The sequence below is a fragment of the Benincasa hispida genome, chromosome 2 (genome assembly GCF_027475165.1).
Source record: "Benincasa hispida cultivar pf3 chromosome 2, pf3_genome.v1.1, whole genome shotgun sequence".
Classification (NCBI taxonomy): domain Eukaryota; kingdom Viridiplantae; phylum Streptophyta; class Magnoliopsida; order Cucurbitales; family Cucurbitaceae; genus Benincasa; species Benincasa hispida.
The window spans coordinates 16561044-16582120 of record NC_143479.1 but is presented as its reverse complement, the minus strand read 5'-3'; the positions used below and the strand labels follow the sequence as shown (position 1 = coordinate 16582120).

Below are 21077 nucleotides of genomic sequence, written 5' to 3'. Positions count from 1 at the left end.
TATATATATTATATATAATGCAATTTTGAGAAATGCATATTGCTCAATGAGTTGGTTTTTGGTGTTGAATTTGTTTGTTAGTTTTGTTATATGATATGACTAATTTGAGGGATTTAATATGGTTTATGTAATTTGCCACTAAGGTCCCCAAAGGAAAGGCATTGGAAGTTTGTGATTTAACACATGGATCCCAATGTATGTTTGAGAAGTGGGGGGTCTCAATAATTAATACTCTTTTGTAATTTGTGCCCATATGATTGTGAATAAGTGTTGATTTTATTTTTCTTTTTCTTTTTGAAACAACAAATCCATGTTACAAATACATGAGTTGGTTATGATAATTGGGAGTTTTTGATTTAAAGAAATTGGTATTTACACTATGATCCTTTAATTATTGGATTAATACATGATGATTGAGATAGAAATAATTGGTATGAATGATCTATTTCAATCTATGAAGATTGATGGGTAAATTGTTTATTGGAATAATAGACTTGAGAAAAAAAAGATGAAATAACTTTTTTTGATTTTCTTATGTTTGGTGTTTTTAGCTATCAAATCATAAGTAATTGGTGGTTTGATTTTGGGAAGAAAAAGGGGAATAAAGGGGTTGAGATGCCTAATTACTTTAATTACAATTGGAAAATGCAGTTCAACAAATAGAAATTCTATGATTTGTAAAAAGTGTCTTTCATTATAATTCCTTTTAGTGAATTTTTCATGATTTGATATTTTTTTAGAGTTATTTTCCACATCCATCTAGTGTTCTTGTCCATTTCTAGTTGGTTCTTCTCTCTTTTCCTTTTTATTATTGTTATGATTATTTTATTTTAATAATGCTACAAATAAGATATAGATGTTTGAAGTTAAAGTGATGAATTCACTTGAAGCTCTACCTAAAACTATTTTTAAACTTAATTTTCCTTTTGAATTGGGCTCATAATTTAAATGGTTGGAAAGAAAATATTAACTGATTTTTTTAACTGAGTCCTTTATAGATTAGAAAATAAGAATAATAATGGTAAAAACTGATTCTATTGGATAACTATTGGATTTTTTAAAATTGTATTTATTTTCTTACAATTTTATCACGACTTTTATCTATTCTAATTAAATGTTTAAATTTTTAACCAAGAAAATGAAAATAAAATTTTAAAAACTATGGATATATCAAGGGTAGAGAAGCTCAAGTCAACTTTCTAAACTTGGTTTGAGATTTGGAAATACTTCTAAAAAATAGATAACAAAACCAAGAAATCAATGGATAGAAATAATGTTTATAAGTCTAATTTTCAAAAAATGAGATGAAACAAAGCTTTAATTTTAAAATTTCAAATGTTAGGCACTTTTCTTTTCCTTTTAATACAACACAACTATAAGAGTGACTTTCGCCTTCAAAGATCGTGTTCATTATCGTTGAATTAAGTTTAGTTTAACAATGACACCTGATATCTTATTTAAGTTTTATATATGTCTTAAATGGAAGTCTCTCTCAAAATAAATAGACATTTAAAATGTTATAAAGTTCAAAGATTAAATTATTCGTTTCATAAAATTTTAAGAACTACAAGTATCTTCTTAACCGATAAAGATAGACTCATTCAAAATTTTAACCACAATCTGACTCACAATATTTTACCTTGAGTCACTTATTATTATTTTTATTTTTTTTAGAAAAAGAAAAAGAAACAAAAGCAATTAGAAGGTTTTACATAATAATGCATAGTTTAAAAGGAAAAAAAAGGTTGAAAAGAGAAGAGTGATGTAAACATGAAAAGGCTGTGAATGGATAAGATAGGAGCGGGAGGGGTAATAAGGTAAATAAAGAAGAAACTAATTTCAATTTTTTTTTTTTTTTTTTGGTGGAAAAGAAAATAAGAAAGGCAGATTTTGTGCAATGAAAAAGAGGATTTAGATGCCAAAAAAGAAGCACACAAGTTATAATGACAAAAAGTTGAAAAAAATTAGAATTGTTATTTTATTTTATTTTATTTTTTAAAAAAATTCTTAGGTGTTGATTTAGACGTTGAGTTATGAGAAAAGGAAAGATTTCATGGGTTGAGTTGAGTAGATCTTCGGCCTACGTGTTGACAACTGACATCTGACTCATCTCTGCCTTTTTCTGTCTCTTCCATTTTATTTTCTTTTTTCTATTTCTTTATTCATTTTTCATAAAGCATCTGAATTTATAATTTCCCCAATACCCAAACGCCATTTTCTTCCTTCCTTTCAACCTCCCATAATTCCCCTCCAACCACTCTTTTGATAGCGGGCGGCATTTGACACGTAAAGTTGAGTTGAGTTGAGTTGGTAATTATTATAGGAGGAGAGTAATTGGGAGAATTAATACGAATAACGAGATGACAAATGTGAGTTAACACGAATAATGAGATAATAAACATCTTTAATAATTACCAGACGGTGGGTGAACCCAACTTGGGGAGCCAAACACCCCCTAAATAATTTACTTATTTTTTTCATAGATTCCACCTAGTTCTTAAATGCTATTTTTATGGCAAGTGATAAGTTGAGATCATGATACTAGAATTTCCTCAATCATCGTTACGTATTTCACCAAATTATTTAATCATAATTTATCATCTTGAAAATTCTTCTTACATATCTCTTTATTTAAATCTATTTTGTTGTGTGATGAGAATGAAATGCATAGTGATATAGATGCACCAAGTATTGATTTTTCAAAAATACTCTTTCTAATTTCAAAAGCAATATTATCTTTAAATCTTTTTAAAATTAACTCTATAATATATATATATATAATTTTAAAGAAAAATTGAAACTCAAAATGATTTGGTGATCTACATTCTTGTTCTTAGTCATTGCCACACCATTTTATATATCCATTTTATCTAAATTTTTAAAGTTTCAAATAGCAAAATTGTTGAAAATATTTTTAAAAAATTATTAAAATTTCATAATCTATCAATAGTAGATAATGATAGATATTAATAGACTTCTATCATTGATAGATACTAAAGTCTTTCCGTGTCTATCTATTGATAAATTTTGAAATTTCTTATATTTTATAAATATTTTCGTTCATTTTTCTATATTTGAGAATAACTTATTTTTCTAAAAAAAACAAATGATAAAGTTTAATGACATTTTTATCAAAATTTCATTAAAAAACAAAAGATTCAAGGTGAATATATATATATATATATATATGAATTTTATAGATAGACAAATAACAGAGGTTTTATTTCCTGAAAAAGTTAATCTTCACCCATCGGACTAATTTTAAGATTTAAATTAAATTTAAACATTTGAAATACGATATGATTACACAAAATGAAATGAGTTCACAATAAATAAACAAAAATAGTATTTCTTTTTTAAAGCATCTAAAAATAATATTTTTTACTATATCTTAACTTTTAAAAGTGAATATTTATTTCATATTATTAATCTCTATTTCCTTTCGTTAAATCTTAGTATAGTACTGCCATAATTTCTTTAGAAATCCTCCTTATAAATAAATGAGTATATTCAAATTTGTTTATTCGTAAACATAGACATTAAATATCTAATAACTTAAATATATTCCAGATTATTGTTATACTAAAAAATGTATATTTTAATAAATTTGGTAAAAAAAAATAGGTTACGAATTTAGAATGGGTTATAGAGATTAGGTAATAGGTTAGGATAATAAATTAGATAAAATTTTAGAGGAAGGTTTATGTTATTTATATCATTCATCCTTAATTAAAAGATTTAAATTAAATAGATAATTAAAATATTAATAAAATGTCATCGTCTATTAGTGAAAGATACTGATAGATCTATCCATGTCTTTCGATGATAGATGATAGTAGTCTATTAATGTCTGTCACTATTAAATAATAATATTTTATTATATTTTTAAATATATTTAACAAGGTTGTCATTTAAAATAAATTAAAAAAACACATACTTTATAATTGTTGTACTTTAGATTAAAAAAATTTAATAAATAAAACCATTAACGAAAAGCAAAATTTTCGCAAAAGTTCTCGTATATTTTAGCATGTGCAAAATTTCACATCTTTTTAGTACTCGAACAATATTACTAATTATATTACATGTGTCAATATTTTTCAATCAATTATTTGAATCACGACGAAGGGTATTATTTCACAATTACAATGATTTGTGTTGACTTTACAAAATGGATTCGCCTAGTAGCTAGTGATCAATAAGGATCATGAGTTTAATAAAGGATTTAGATAAGGTATAATCAGATTAGTCCTAAATCCATGATAGATCCACCTACTTAGAATTTAATATCCAATTTCTTTGACACGTAAATCTTGTAGAACAAGGTGTCAAGATAGATTATCTCGTGACTAGAATATTTTATTTCCATAGATGCAATGACATATCCAAAACTTTAAGGCACATGGAAGAAATAACAAGTTACAAGTATAGCTACTAAATTTTTAGATTTTAAGTTTGTTTAATCCTCATACTTTAAAGTATCTAACATATCTCTAAATCTTTAATTATGTTTAATAGATCTGTGTTGTTTCTATATCAAATAGTTCTCAAATATATAATTAATTTTATGTCTAATAAATGTTTAAAAATTAATGTAGTTATTATTTTAACATTACTTGAGTTTCTTGAGTGACTAAAAGTATGTTTAGTACAACTTTTCGAGTATTTAATTTTGAAAATAAGTCATTTTAGAAAAATTTGAATTGTTCAACAACCACTCAAAAGAGCTCTTAAAACACTTTCAAAGTTTATTTAAACAATTTTTTTTATTAAAAGAGTTTAAATAAAAATGATTTTAAAAAAAAAAATTCTCTAGCTAGTCAATCCAAACAGACCTCAAGTGTGCTTCCGACCCATGGTTTTGCTTCTTCAAGGCCTAAGTCAACCTTGGATTTGGTTAGTTGAGCCCCAAGTGCTTGTTACTCATGGACTCACCTAAATTTGAAATTTTCCTTGTAACCTTTTCTTGTCATTATTTTATGTATTTTGTTAAGTGTGTCTAATCTCACCCCATCATATTAGACATTAGTAAGAGAGTGTAGATTATATATTTGGTTTGAAATATAATATTAGGTTGGGAATGCAATTAAAATCCCATATTGATTAGATAATGAGATGATCATAAATATATAATCACTGATTGACCAAAAATTTAAGTTTTTGGATTAATTGATTATTTAAAATAATATGATAATAGGTTTGAAATTGGAGTGCCACGGTCCCTATTATATTGTGCATAGAAGGGGAACAGGATTTGGATAGAGAAAGATGTAATGGAATCTGGTGGGATAGCAAAAGACAAAAACCATTATGATTAAAGGGAAGAAAAAGAAGAGAGAAAATTTGAGAAGGTAGCATATATCCACCACATCTCAGCCTAAGAAAGCCCTAAAGAATAATCCCACAAAGCAAACCGTACAAAGAAGGAGAAGAAGAAGAAGAAATTAATTAAAGTGTTTATGATGTAAAGAATACAATCAGAATGATTCATATAGTTTACACATTGTCTGGTGAAATGATAAAAGAAAAATTCATGTGATTTGGCTTAAGCCACGTTGCTTTTGAAAAACGCCTAATTTCAAATGTGTCAACGAAGCACAAGGGCATAAGCTTCATTTTCATTGAGACATTAAAACAAACACTTTATGAGAGCCATTGAATTTTGTAGTGAGATTGTATGAATAGAGAGAGACCCACCATTAAAGAAGGCCCATTTGCCTTTTCCCCAACATTTAAAAGCCATCCTTAGTTGAATTGTGACCTATTATTTATTCAACCCATTTTCTTGCTAACCCCACCTGCGGTTCACACAAACCACCCACACCATGCGCCCTAAAATCACTGTCACAACTGTTTCTCTCCCTTTTTCTTCTTATTCTTATCCATCTTATTTCTACGCCCTATTCTCTTCATTTAAGACTTTTTTATAACGTTTCTATTTTTTTCATAATCAAGAAAATTAGACACAATTAAAAAAAAAAAAAAAAAAGAAATAAGAACCAAAACGTAAAAAATCAATTACTCTATAAAAAAAAAAAAAAAAAAAAAAAAACTCATCAAAGAGGCTTCAAGAACCTTTTTCCATTCACTACTACTTTTGGTGGCCAAACTTGTAAATTTATTGATATCTCAATGAAGTAATCCATTCTTATAGTTAGGTTTATATTTAAATGATTTCAAACGAGATAACTACTTTCTCCAAACCCGCCCCATTTCATTTTTCATCCTTACAAAAATCTCCATTTAATTCGATTGGATTAGATTTTCTAATGAAAAATTATTTCTCATTTGATTTTTTTCTTTAAAAAAATCAATAAAACATATTAAATCATTGATCATCTTAGAATTTAAATTTCATTATACTATTGGTGTCAATCTAGAGGTCTTTCATTCTTCTATTTTATCATTTAAATTTGTATCACATCAACTTTGATTCTTCAATTTAATTAAATTTTCTATTACTAAAACTCTAAAAACAAATTCATAAAATTTCGAAAATGTGAATGAAAATTTCTAAAGTACAAGCCAAATTTAAACCCAAGTAGTTTTATTCATAGTATTAAATTTATGTTGAAATGTCGTAGGTTCGACATCGATATTAAGGGTGAATCAATATTTCTATTATATAATAGAAAAACCCACGAAGCATAAAAAATAATCATCAAAACACCATTAATATAAATAATAGACATATTAACTTGTTTGGAAATCATAAAATATTTATTTACTAATTTAAATTTATTTTTGATTTTTTTATACTTTTTCCAAAAATATCCATCAAAATCGATTTTTTTATTGTTATTTCAATCGAAATTTCCATAAAATTAAAATCTCGATATTTTTGTGGACAATAAACCTCAGTTCTATAAAAAAAAAAATTGAAAAGAAAAACCCTGATAATACCTTTAAAGTTAACTTAGTCTAGCCAAAGATAGCTTTTTCATGCACGTATACATTTGGATGTTAAATAATTTTTGAGTACTATAAATATAAGGTATATTGGAGAATTTGAACTCCCGACCTCCAAAAAAAAAAAAAAAAAGAAAAGTATATACTTGAAATTACAAACTATGGGGTGTTTGACTTCCAACTTGCCTTGAGTGGAGTAAGTTATTATAACCCACTCAATGAAGTATTTCACTAAAATAGGGTTGAAGTTGCCAACGATTATAATTTATATTTAGTTATTGTAAAACTATTTGAAAACCTTTATTATTTACTATGTCTACGATTTTGTAACTATCATCTCTTCTTATTTGCAATCTATACTAAAATGTTCTACATCTTAAATATAAATTAGGTATAATATAGATTAAATTAAAATAGTTTACCTATCAAACATAAACTATAATAATCAGTTCAGCACTCTAAAATGGCCGTTATTGGAGGCTAATCTCATCACCAATTGGATTATAAATGAATAAATATTTAAAGTTGATAATGGTACGTGCTAGTTGTAAAGTGGTATTGGGTTAAAAGAAAAATATAGGTATGAATTTGGAGAGTTTCTGTTTAGATTATTTATTTTATTGATCAAAATTGACTGCACTGCACAGTCTCCATTTTTAGAATCTCAACTTTTAAATAAAAAATCTTTAATGCGAGAGAGATGAGAAAGCATTATTTGGACATATACTACCATATTGTTAAAAGGAAAAGCTAAGTGGAAAGTCTGTTTATTATTTCTAAGCTTGGAAAAATGAATATTGGAATTGGACACGAATTTGGTTAAAGCATTTTCCAGAGTTTGCATCTTTCTCACTTGTTTTCTTTTATTTTTTTCCTCGAAAAGGAAAAAATAATAGTGGTGGCACAAATTACCTTTTTCACTTTTCTTTTTTCAAAATGGTTTATCATTAAATATTCGACTTCATGCATATTAATTATCATTAAGCTAAGTTCATTTTGACAAATACTATATCACGTTAAATGAAGTATAATTCAAAGTTTAAAAATGTAATTTAGGTCTCTATACACTTTAAAAAAAATATTTTTGGATGAGTTAAAAAATATGCATATGTATTTATAAAGTTACTTTTCTTTTTTATATTTGTCCAGGTTATATATATGTATGTGTTAAATATATACTAAAATTTCATTACCCAGAAAAGGAACAATTGCATCTAACAACTTTAATAAACTAGAAATAAACTAGCTGGACATAACGCGACTTGAACCCACCAACCATACCCACTTCAAAAAAAGAAGAGGGACTTCTAACAAGAAAATGATCAAAATCGCCATTACAAACAACAGTGCTTGAATCTGGGACATGAGGCGAAAGAAGTAACTTTCACAAGGAAGCCAACATGCCAATTTCGTCCACAAGAGATTGTGTTTCTTTTAAATCTATACACTCTCTATTCAAAACCCTAATAATGTTGGACGAATCTAACTCAATATAAATAAGGGGTATATATATATACACACTTTTTTATATGATAAATTATTTCAAATGGTAAAACTGTTGAAAATATTTACAAAATATAACAAAATTTTATAACTATCAATGATAGATGCTGATAGACGCTGATAGATTTCAATCTATCAGCGATATTGATAGACACGGATAGAAATCTATCAATTTCTATCATTAATAGTTCTGAAATTTTACTATATCTTATAAATATTTTGATTTATTTTTCTATATTTAAAAACCGTCCTTTTTATATATACATATTGTTTTTTGAAAAACACGAGTAGAATATCATCATTTTGGTTAATTTCCATATATCATCGTTGTAGTTAGCCCAATCAGGCCCAATGTCGATTTGGGTAATTTGGATCCAGAAATATCGGGCTTAGGCGGGAAAAGCATGAGATACCATGTCACATGGTATATGATTTAATGAAATTATAATAATTTTAATTATAAATTTGATCCAGTTCCAATAGATTGTATTTAATTTAATCCATATAATCTTTAAGAATTTCAATTTAGTCATTATAATTTTGAATCCTATAGATTTTATAATGCGTAAAAAGAAATCATATGATTTAGATAGTTGGCTACCATGTATTGGGTACATTATCTTCTTAGATACGTGGCTACCATGGATTGAGTCTATTACCTTTTAATCCAAATCTTTTATTTACCATTAGGTTAACCTATAATGATTATTATCTCCATCATTGTTATAATTTTGTAATTGGAAAATACATTAATACTAATTATTCCTACCTATTAAAGTTCGTCTTATATTAGATCTAGACCTAACATTAAGGGTTTATATTGGAACTAATACTAATCATGTATCCATGCTCTTCTGAGGTCAAAGAAAAAGTACAGTGGACCTCACAAAGATCGTTTCTCAAATATGCACTTTGAGCTTCACTGTTCTTTGAATATCTAACATTTATCTATGGTTTCGAGGTTTGGGTTTGCACTAGAGGGTTAATTAGCTGGTTAGGCTCCTATCACATAAGGCTTCGCTTTTTTTTTTTTTTTTTTTTTTATAATCCAGAGAAACTATTATTTTCATAGGGGAAAATGAATATTCTAGTAAGCATAGGGAGTGTAGAGTTCCCCTAAGAGAGGAGCCTGAGCGCAATCAAGAGACCTTATAAACATAACAAATCAAATTTGCATAGTGACAAAATTCTATAAGAATTAATAGAAATGGCAAAGCAGAAGCATATCTAGTAGCAAATGCAAAGAGAACATAGCCAGGTTACAGGGCTCGAGGTAATAGATCTATACTAACCAATTTATCTTGTAGCATCCATCAGGGAGTATCATCGGTAACAAGGATATCGCCAGTCGATCTATACACGCTCATTATTATTAAATATACAAAGTTAACAAATATTTGCAGGGTTATATGAACCTATTTGAGATATATCATATATATGAACCTATTTGAGATATATCATATACCTCTTTCTCCTTATAACTCATAACTATGATTAATTATTATGGTTTAACTTCATAATGAAATTTATTGGGGTAAACCACATTTAGGAATGTTTTGCAAGATTTATCACAACAATAAAATCATGGGATCAATGTTATTCCTTTAGTACAGTGTAGGGAGATTCAAATAATATACTTTGTGATTACTAATATGTTAATATGTCAATTGAATTATGTTCGTTTTGACAAATTAATAACCAATTTGAACTTAATCACGATCATAGAGACATGATTTAGAATTTTAAGCCTATATAATGCGAAACAAAATTAAAATTTATGAAGAAATAATATTTATATCTCAAACATATGGATGATTTTTTATTTGTCACATTAAAATGACGTCAGTGAGAATTTTTCTTACATACAATCAACCTTAAATTATGACTTGGATACTAGTAGTTAAAGATAACTTATAATAGTATTATATTGTGGGATAAAAAAACATTATACCAATGACGATATTTATCTTTATTTACTTATATACTACCGTAATGGAGAGTGGTGACACTTCATATTTGAAAACAGATCCAAGCAGTAAATCTTTAGAGTGATTGAGATGGCTTATTAAGAAAAAGTTGACGTTGAAAGAACACGAAAATAACGAAATGCATATTTATACCTTTTTGGTCAAAATTTTTATGATTATTTTCAACTCCATGTAATATAAGACCAAGCAATATTCATTATTCTAATCTTTAACGAGTCAGCCAGTACAACCTTTTCTTTCCTTTTTCTTTCTTCCCTCTTTATCTAATTTATAATTTGTTTTTGGTTGTTTCTTTTTCCGTAATTTATTATTAATTTAAACGAAAGTTTTTCTTCCGACCAAATTGAGAGGAAAAAAAAAATGATTAAATAATTACATAGCTGACTCATTACCGAACCCCAGTGACATAAAATTTGTTACACAAAAAAAGAAAATCGGAATATTTGATCAACCTGATATTGATAATTAATTTAATATATATAATACAGTTGGTTAATTAATTGAGAAATAGCTGACCGTAAACTGCCCGAACGGATAGGGCAGCTCGATCTTTCTTTCTTGTCGTATTTCCTCTCCACCAACCGACGCCATGTTTGATGTTTCTTTTTACAGATGGATTTGGGCATCACCGCACACAGAGCCGATCAAACGGTCAGAATAAGATCAAGAAATCTATGGCCAATTAGAAGCTTACACGTCATGATAATGGAGGAATATAGGTATGGCGGAATGCAGCGGCTTAAAACTTGCAATTTCTGCAAAAGAAAAGGAAGGAGAAAGGGGAACGGAATCGCTTTTACATCTCTCTCTTTCTCAATTCTCTGTTTTATTTGATTAGCAGAGGAGAGGGAAAGAGGGAGTGAAGATTACGATTTTGCTTCCTCTTTTTCTCTTGTGTTTTTGTTTTTTTTTTCCAGCGCTGGGATTTCTCATTGATCGATTGGTTGATTCATCGTCTTGAACGAGCTACGATCTTGTTGTGTTATCCTTGTTTATATATTTAAATTATTTGTGCTGCGGTTTGGGATGTCGATTGCACGGAGTTTTGATTTGTGGCAGAAGGATGCTTTCTTTTCCGCCGCCGAGGAGGTGCAAGAATCGGCTGACATGTGAGTTCCGTCTTCGCTTCTAGGGTTTGGCCGATTTGATCATGTACTTCTTGTTCTGCTTTTTTGATTGATTTTATTTGTTTTCAGTGCGTGAAATTCTCCATTTTTTCGAATTTCTATCACGTGGGTATGATAGTTGATTCCGGATATTGGTTTTTTCTCCCTTTCAACGATGTGAAGAATTTATTAACGGTCTTGACTTATAAACGAAGCCTTCCTTCCACCTTAGCTTTCGTTGGTTTTATGGCTTTTGTACCAATAAGTTTGCCAAAGGTGTCCTTGTACTTGCATATTCTTTTCTATGCGTTTTTGTTTTGATTTTATAGGTTTAGGGTTATACCTTGAAACCGTTGTTTGTTATGTTGTTGAGAGAGGGAAGACAGGAAGTGGAAAGGGGAAAGAAGATGTAAAATAGTGATTTTGGTAAAAACTGATGATTTGATTATGATATTTCATCAGCACAAAATGTTGGAGGGGAGAATGGTTAAGCATTTGGATATGTTGCAGACTAGTTCGAGCCGTTTCCTGTAAGGTGTTTCATCTTGGTACTGTCTACTGTGGTATTTGATGTCGATAGCAGATGAAATGAGGTGCACTCCCACAGAGAGAAAAGATTATCTGGTTTTTCAGATTCGCTAGTGGCTTTGTGAAGGATTATCACTATTTAAGTTTTGCTGAGAGCCTTATCTGGTGTTTTAGGCCAGAAATGGTGTGCTTACGGATGCAGGGCAGAGAATTTGAATCATGTCTCGTGGTATGTCCTTTCTCATTGAGAGTTCAGAGTCATTCATGACAGAGTTTGAGTTTGTATGTAGTTCAGAGATTGAGATTTGGGAAATGATGATGGAGTCTGTCGAGGATTCTCTTTTTTAAGGGAAAGACCATTTACTTTGGGAGGTTAACTTCTTTGGCGTTTTATGGTTTGTTTGGTTGGAAAGGGATAGGAGAACATTCGTCGGGGTTAAAAGCTGGGGATAATATTTGGGATGTGACATATTTCAACGCTTCTTGTGGCTCTTAATTCAAATTTCTTTCATGACTATCCTTTACTTTTGATTTTAAAATTTTAAGGTTCTTTTATGTAATATCTACTCTGGATGGACGTTTTGGATGTCTCTGTATTCTCTCATTTGTCTTAATCAAAGTTTCCTGTATATTTGTATCTATAAAATTCTCAACTATACATGATTCAAATTCTCTGAACTACAAACAAACAAACTCAAACTCTTCCATAAACGATTCTAAACTCTCAATGAGAAAGGGCATATTACAAAACATGATTCAAATTATCTTCCCTGCATCTGTAAGGTTGAGTGACTTGAGTCTAATATTGGTCATCCCTTTCTTTAAATTGCACTTTGTTAGATAAAATCATATCTTGATGTTGTTAAATACTTGTTCTTTCAAGTAGGATCAAAATCTGATGGTTTTGAATTTTCTCACGTTTCTTCTATCTTAAATGTCAGATTGGAATCCACATATAGGGCATGGTTGAGAGAGAGAAGAGCAAGGTTAACCGTAGAAAATTTGGATGAATTCACCAGGGAGTTGCGAACTGCTCTGGGAACAGCCAAATGGCAGGTGACTAATAATCTGTACGTAATTACTTCATTTTTGTTTTCAAAGTAGAGTGTCTCAGATATTCCTACCTCATTTGTTGACAACTACGACACAAATTTATTTTTTGTTAGGTTTATGTTTATCTGCCCTTATATTTAGCGATTTGTTTCTTAATTTTTATTATTCTGTATGCCACTCCAATTAAGTGATAGAGTTTGGTTTTCTCCTTCAATGTCTTAGTCTTTGAACTTTTTTGCATTAATAGAATACTTAATAGAATACTTATGCATGTCATTTCTGGATGCAAGTTTAGTTGGAAGAATTTGAGAAGGCTATAAGGATGAGCTATAGAAAACATGTGGATGGTACTAAGCTGGAAAGACATAGACAATTTATTGATGCCATTGAAAACCAGATATTCTGCGTCGAGGCATCATTACGTGAATATTTTATTGAGGAAGGCAAGCAACCCCTTAAATGGGTAAACCTTAATGAGGAAGAATGTGATGATTTAGCTGCATTTCTCTCTGGGACAACACCTACCATACGAGGTCCAAGAGATGAAAATTCAGAACCTGTACCTTCTTTTGAAGAATCTATTCATGAGACTTGTAATAGAAGACGAGAAGCAAGCAGTAACCACAGCAGCCTAGATATTGGCGATAAAGTTGAGGATATTCAAAATGCTCAGTTTGTCATGAAACTTCAAGATAATGAAATTTCACGTTCGAGGGATGATGTTTTATGTCATACTGAGAGGACAACCAATGGTAGAAGAGTGTGGAGTTCACCAAACTTTGATTCATTGACAATTGTTATTCCTGATGAGGATGAATGGAGAAACCCGATGGCAACGGTTGAGCCCACGCCTAAAGAAAAAGGATCAAGAACAATCCTCTGGAGGCAAACTAGACGGGAGTTTCTTCCAGCAAAGATTGCTGGTCATGTATGCAATCAGGTGAACTTTTTCTTGCTTCTGGAAAAGTAACATTGCACTTTACCATGGAAGTAAATACTAAATAGCGAACTTTCACAAGCATGAAAAGCGAACACAACTATTGTTTCACCATTGGGAACAACACCCATGTGTTTTATTTGAATGTGACTGTGATTAGAAAATCTCTAAACTCTTATAGATATTCATATTTTGGTTTGCCAGCTCTTTGCTAGGTTATCGGTTTGCAGGCAATTCCAGAGTCCAAGGAATCTGCAGCGTGGTTGCTCAGTTCAACTTACACTTGCTCTGATGTTAACTATTTTTTTATTGGGTAAGAAGTTAGAGCATGCATCTTGAAAGTTGAGGAGTCTAATTGACATAGTGAGGATGGTGAAATGATATACTGTTAATAAGCATATAAATTTGTAACTTGTATAATGTATGTGAGAAAAATCTTTGAAGGGATGCGTTGAGTTTCCTCGTGGTACTAAAAAAATCATGATATCATACTAGATTGCTTTTCTCATGCTTGAGATATGGGAGTCGGATACAACCTACTTGAATACTATATGTTCTATAGGTTGTACAAATGTGTCATTGAGTTCTAAATATATGAGAGTCGAACTAAATGAATTTCAGATAACTTTTGGTGCAATGCATTTTGATATCACGGTAGAACATTTCTATTCAGTTCATGTAGGATATTTTGCTTATATTTGGGGAAAAGATTAAAGGACAGTTCTGTCAGGGATCAACTTTGCCATTTTTCTAGCCATTTATCTTTACTACCAACTATTAACACATTTGTAAGAAAAAAATTCAGATGACCTCGGCTTGGACTTGCCCAATTGGGTGACTTTTTGTTATTTCTTCTTTTCTGGTTTAGAGTGAATTTAAATTTTATGCGTCTCTTATTTACCTTTTAAACGCCATTATGGACCTTGTAAATTTGAAAATTCATATGTTGTTCTTTATTTTAAAAGTATCCGTAGAAAGTTTTTAAGAAATATAATATGAAATTCAGACGACCTTAATTTAATTGTAGTTGCATGAACTAATTTATGTGCTCTGTTGTGGTATTTTTCTTATCTGGTTTTCCCCCCTTGTTGCAGTGCCCTTTGTACTTTATTCAACTTGACATTCCTGTATGAGACATCTACAATATAGCAGGTACATCTTTCTGTTTAAATACTTTTCTTGTTATTTGAGTTGCAAACGGTATAAAGGCTTTCAGTTGGTATTACGACAGTGCATTGCCACCGTTGGGGATTTTCCTGGAAGTTTAATGGGGTCATCAATTACTGGGATGATCAATTACAAAGTGAACAACTATTCCTTTGATGTCTTTCAAGTATAGGCCTTCGGCTGAAGCAAACTTTTGTGAAAAAAACAGAATTACGAAGCGAATGACTATTGCTATTAGTATATGACAACTTTGAACTTCTATTTTCTTAAATAGTTAAATAGGAGAAATCTTGTTCCTGAAGGATCAGAAGGGAGAAAAAAGATACTGGTTTCTTTTAGTTTCCTTGGGATTTGGGAAGGATTTTAGGGTCCACCACCACTAAGAAGTTAGTGCTCGCAAAATGTTCTTAAAATGGATTTTTTTCTGAAAGCTTCCCATCAACTTTTTCTTGTTTGGAACAATCAGAAATCGAACTCTCTTTTCTGGAAATTTGAAATTTGAAAATAATCCCATTTTGGAAATTTGAAAGTTTAAGGGTGTGTTTGGATTAACTTTTAAAGTGTCTAATTTTGAAAATAAGTTATTTTGGAAAAAATTTGAAGTGTTTTGGTCCACTGAAAATAGCTTCTTAAACACTGTCAAAGTTTATTTTAAACAGTTTTTATCAAAAGAGTTTTAATAAAATTGACTTTTTCGAAAAACATTTTTTTATCCAGTCAATCCAAGCAAACACTTAGTCCGCTGCTTTTGACTATTTAGTATGCATTTGACTTGTCTTTTGAAAAATATTTTTATTTTTTCTTGATGAGAATATTCCATGAGCAAGGTTAGTTTAGGACTTTCCTTTGAAAGAAAAAATATATTTTTTTAATTGGAGCATTTATTATTATATATGCATGTTTGGATGAAGGTTAGTTACGTTCTTTCACCACTCTTAAGTGTCTCTTATATGTTCTTGTAATTTCTCAAACCATTTGTGGTTCTCAGTGGGAAGGCCTTTGTTAAACCCTTCTCTAAAATTGTAACTAAGCACCTTATCATTTTGGAAATGTACCTGCTGCTGGACTAATGACAAATCTTGGGTACTCTATTGGGACTGAGCCCAATCCAGGCCTCTGTTTTGTCTTATTCCCCTAGTTTTTTAGTATGAATTTTATTTGCTTCAACTCTTTAGTTGTTTAGACTTCATTTTTACAATATATCTTCATATAGTAGAGTTCGGGTCAATTTGAGTATGTCTCTTCAAACTGCTATGGTTATATAACTTTGGGACATTCCATTCTTTAGAATTTAGGATGTTTAATATTCTAGATATGTGGTCATCATGAGCTCCAATTAATAAATGTTGTTAGTGAGACTTAAAACGTGATACCTAGCCATTCTTCGTCATCTGCCAATTCCATAAGCTCATATTTCCTTTGAAAGAAACGGCATTGTTCATCTTACATATCGAATGACTCATAACCTATCCCTGGTGATGTTGGATCTCGGTTGATTGTATACTTTTGATCAACTTCCAAAATTTTACTATTTGAAAGACTTCTGAATTAGGTTTTTCTTTTGTATGCAGTGGTTACAACAGATATAGATCTCAAAGCTCTGGAGAAGTGAAGGTGTTGTTTCCAGAGGATTGAAGCAGGCCAATTTTATTTTTGTTGCTATGAAAAATGTTAAAAGGCAGCAAGAATTAGGATATGACTAGAGATATTGTAGTGTCACAATATCAATATGTATGCAAAATCTGCAGTCATTTAAAACATAAGGCTGCTGAAGAATGTATTATAGGAATTGTGGTTTGTGTATTGGGTCTGTCGTTTCTCACTCACTCTCTAGGGATTATTTGAAGAATCAAAAGATTGATGATCGTCCTATCAAAATCGTCTCTTTAAATATAATTTGGTTACATGGAAAAGTCGTCCTCAAATAATTTTATTGACGATATAGTTTGAAATTATTTCTCTGGACTGGACTATTTAACTCGGTTGGGTTGGCATATTTATACTATTTTTCAAATAAATTTTAAAAAGCACAATATTATTGGTTAAATTATAATATTGATTGGAAGAAGATTAGAATTTAGTCTTTATAAATTAAAAAGTTCAAATTTGGTCATGTAACTATAGTGTGTTGAGATTAATAATTAATAAACGTGACATTCTGTTGGACTCATAAAGAATGTACCCTTTGATATATTTATTTCATATTGTAGTTGTTTTAGTTGGTTTACAACTTTTGAAAGTGACTGAGGTTTTAGAATCACTCTTCTGTCTAATAGAACAACCATAAATTTAGCTGTTTTTCTTTTCCTCTTGAATTTTTATTTTTACATGATATATTAGATATAGAATTAAACCGTATGTTTAAAGGCTCTAACTTCTAACTTAGGGGTGTTTGTTTTAAGAATAGACCGCAAGGAGCCTTGCTCAGTAACAAAGAAGCACCGTGTCATGCGGGGAATTCAGGAAAAGAGAAATGCCATACGGTGACATTGTTGTTGGGAATGGCCTGAACTCATAGTTCGTAAATGTTGTTAACATGTTCTATTTATCAATAAAAATGTCATTGAGTTTTTTATTCAATAAATTACTATTGATATTGCATCATTCTACGAAAATCCAATAAACGAATCCATGAATATAGCATGAATACTTTAACTTTATATGGCGACATAAAAGTTGATCAAGTTTTAGTATGTAGCCAAAATGGTCTACGAGTATATGGATGAGATTGGGTACCTCATCCTAGTGACACTATTGAATGCGACCCATTTTGTATACCGATACAAATGATGTGATCCAAAACTCATTCATGTAGAGACATGTGAGTGGGAGTATCCTATGTAATGAATTTGCATAAGATCGGACCTCGAAATAGTCACTTTTCTTTATAACAACTGTTTACTGTTAAAACTGACTATCTCAAATTCAATGACCTAGGGTTGCTCGATCTTAGTCCTGAGCCAACTATGAACTCCTGTTTATTCGGGATTATCCTTTGATCTGCATAGGTGAGAGTAGTCCAACAACACTGCTCAATAAGCCTCACATTCTAGGGATAAGACCGGACAGATAGCTGGGGACATAGCCTTGCAATATGGAATTCATTCCTACCCGATTTAGGGTTAGCATATGGGTTGTTCTCTTAAGCGCTGATGCCTTGTCTTGAACAACGGGGCCCCACCTTCTCATGGAAGAGAGGGTTATGCTTTATAAGTTGGACTATAAATCAATTATACAATGGAGGATCAATGGGAGCTTAAGGAGCAAGATGTATTTACAGGGGTAGAATAGTAATCTTTGATCCAACTGTAAATATGAACGACATGTGAAGGATTGATTTACCGATTATGGTTAAAATGGACAGAAATGTATCTACAGTGAGGAGAGTGCAACTATCGAGCTATAGTGGAATGTTTTGGTAGTTAACGAATAGTAATTAATTTGGTTTAAAGAGTTTAACCGATTAATTACAAGCCGTTGGAGCTCATGATTTGTAGGTCCATAAGGTCCCTCTACTAGCTCGTAATTAGGATTAGTAAATTAAGTAATCTTGAAAAGATTTGAAATTAGGGTTTAAAATTGGAAATGTTCAAATTCAATTAAGGTTTCTACTTATTGTATTTGATACAATTAAAATGTTTAATTTTATCGAAATTAAACGAAATTGGAGAAATGATTTATGTTTAAAATATGATTTAAATATTAATTGTATAATATTAATTTCATTATTAATTTAATATTTGATATTAAATTAATAAAATTAATTAAAAGGTTTAATTAATTAGTTTCATTTAAAAATTAATTAATTGAGTTAATTTTTATAAAACTAAATAAGTTTAATATAAAAAAATGGTTTTAGAAATTATTTTTGGAAAAACCTTTTGAATTTTTTTTTTCAAAGTGGAGATTTCCAAAATGTAGGAAATCTCCATTATGTATTTAACTTATTCACAACTCCATTTTCTCCATGAAGTAGGAGCTGCCCTACATGCAAGCAATGAATTTGCATAATGAAAGCTCTATAAATTGAAGTGCTGAAATGAATTATGATTCATGCTTACAAGAGCTTCAAAAGAAACTCTGCAGAAATCACCAAACCCTCTTCATATTTGATACACTTCCAGCTCAATTTAGTGTTTCCACCACACAATCCTTGCAAGAGAATAGTAGAGAAGATCTTGGTGGTTGTCTACTTAAAGATTGAAGCACTTTCACGTGGAACTCAACTGGACTTGAAGAGGATACTTCAAAGGTATTGTATTTAGCAAACCATCTTATGTAAAAGTTACTTTGAAGCATGTTTTAAACTCAAATTAAGTATGATTAGAGTGCTTATTGATTTTTTTTTTCCTTTGCTAGACGTTAATAAACTTTAACAATTGCAGAGTGGAGAATCGTTGAATGAGAACTCTAGAGGAAATATCCCACCGGTTAGACCAACCATAAATGAAATGGACGACGTTTTTGGCCTACAACCCACTACTCAGTAATTACAAAACTCGAAAGCAACCAACAAGATATAGGAAAACCAAGAAGAGGAGCACAAAGAATCATCCACAAAATTTTCAAAATCTTAGGCATCAACCGAGATGCACCACTGCCGTATCCACAGAGGTTGAGAAAAATGAACGATGAAACCAATTTCGGCGTTTCCTAGTGGTGTTAAAACAATTGCACATCAACATCCCATTGGTCGAGGCACTGGAGTAGATGCTCTCGTATGTGAAATTATTAAAATATATACTCTCCAGAAAGAGAAGGATTTAAGCATTCGAGATCGTAGGATTAACCCAGAAATGTAGTGTCATAATTCAAGAAAAGATTCCAACAAAAATGAAAGACCCCGAGGGTTTCACCATCCCTTGCCCCATTGAAGATGTTGAAATAGAGCAAGCCCTATGCGATCTAGGGGCCAACATAAATCTGATGCCCCTTTCCATCTTCAAAAAGTTAGGAAACGGTGAAGTACAACTAACTACAACAACACTACAAATGACGAATTGTTCTCTAGCAGGACCATCGAAGATGTGTTGGTAAAAATGGATAAATTTAGATCAAGATATGCCTATCGTTTTGGGCAAGCCATTCCTATCCACTGGTTGCACACAGATTGATGTACATAAAGGAGAAATTACCATGAGGATGAATGGATAAGAGATAAAATTCAACGTCCTCAAGGCATTAGAGTTCCCAGATGAAGTGTATGTTTGTCATGTAGTTGACATAGAAAATGACTGGCTCTATGAAACAGACCTTGGTAGTGATAATGAAGATGAAGAAAGAAAAATGGATCAGCAGCTCCATACTCTTGTTATGCGGCGAACGTTGTTGGGGTTGATGCCCTAAAGTTTCGTGTTCTGTAGTTTGTAAACAGTTTGTACGAACGCTTGTGTTGTTAATATATGATATTTACTTCACATCTTGTATTTTTGCTCAGTTGCTTGTTTTATTTGCTTTACCACAAACCAATAAACATAAAATCCCTGGTTATCTGTATGTGACTCAAGCATGTATGTGGTGACATACAAGTGGGTTATGTCTTGAGTGATAACCAAAATGGTCTGTAGTATATGGATATAGGAGGGAAACCTTATCATGGTAACTCTACGGACGCAACCCACTTTGTGGAATGGTCACAAGTGTTGTGACTTGTCACAGATGGTCTGATCCTGATCATTCGTGTTGGGGACATCCTATACAAAGAGTTTATATAAGACCTGACCACGAAGTGTTAACGTCTCGTTATATAACACCGTTCATGATAGAGACTTCACTTCACTAGGATGACCATAGGTAACATGACCTCAATCCTGAGTGAGTTGGGAACTCCTGCCCTTGAGGGAGGTCTTTTGATTTGTATGGGTGCGAGTGGCCAGGTCGCCAATT

The 21077-nt window shown here is 30.8% G+C and overlaps 1 protein-coding gene across 1 annotated transcript; it reads left to right on the top strand.

Moving 5' to 3' along the window:
* The first annotated feature begins 10909 nt into the window (after nucleotides 1–10909).
* On the top strand, nucleotides 10910–17104 carry LOC120071263 (uncharacterized). Its single transcript, XM_039023428.2, has 6 exons — nucleotides 10910–11509; nucleotides 12976–13090; nucleotides 13383–14027; nucleotides 14229–14337; nucleotides 15119–15176; nucleotides 16763–17104. Exons 1-5 carry the CDS (start codon nucleotides 11427–11429, stop codon nucleotides 15142–15144), a joined length of 978 nt encoding a protein of 325 aa, XP_038879356.1. The 5' UTR covers nucleotides 10910–11426; the 3' UTR covers nucleotides 15145–15176; nucleotides 16763–17104.
* Nucleotides 17105–21077: the final 3973 nt, after the last annotated feature.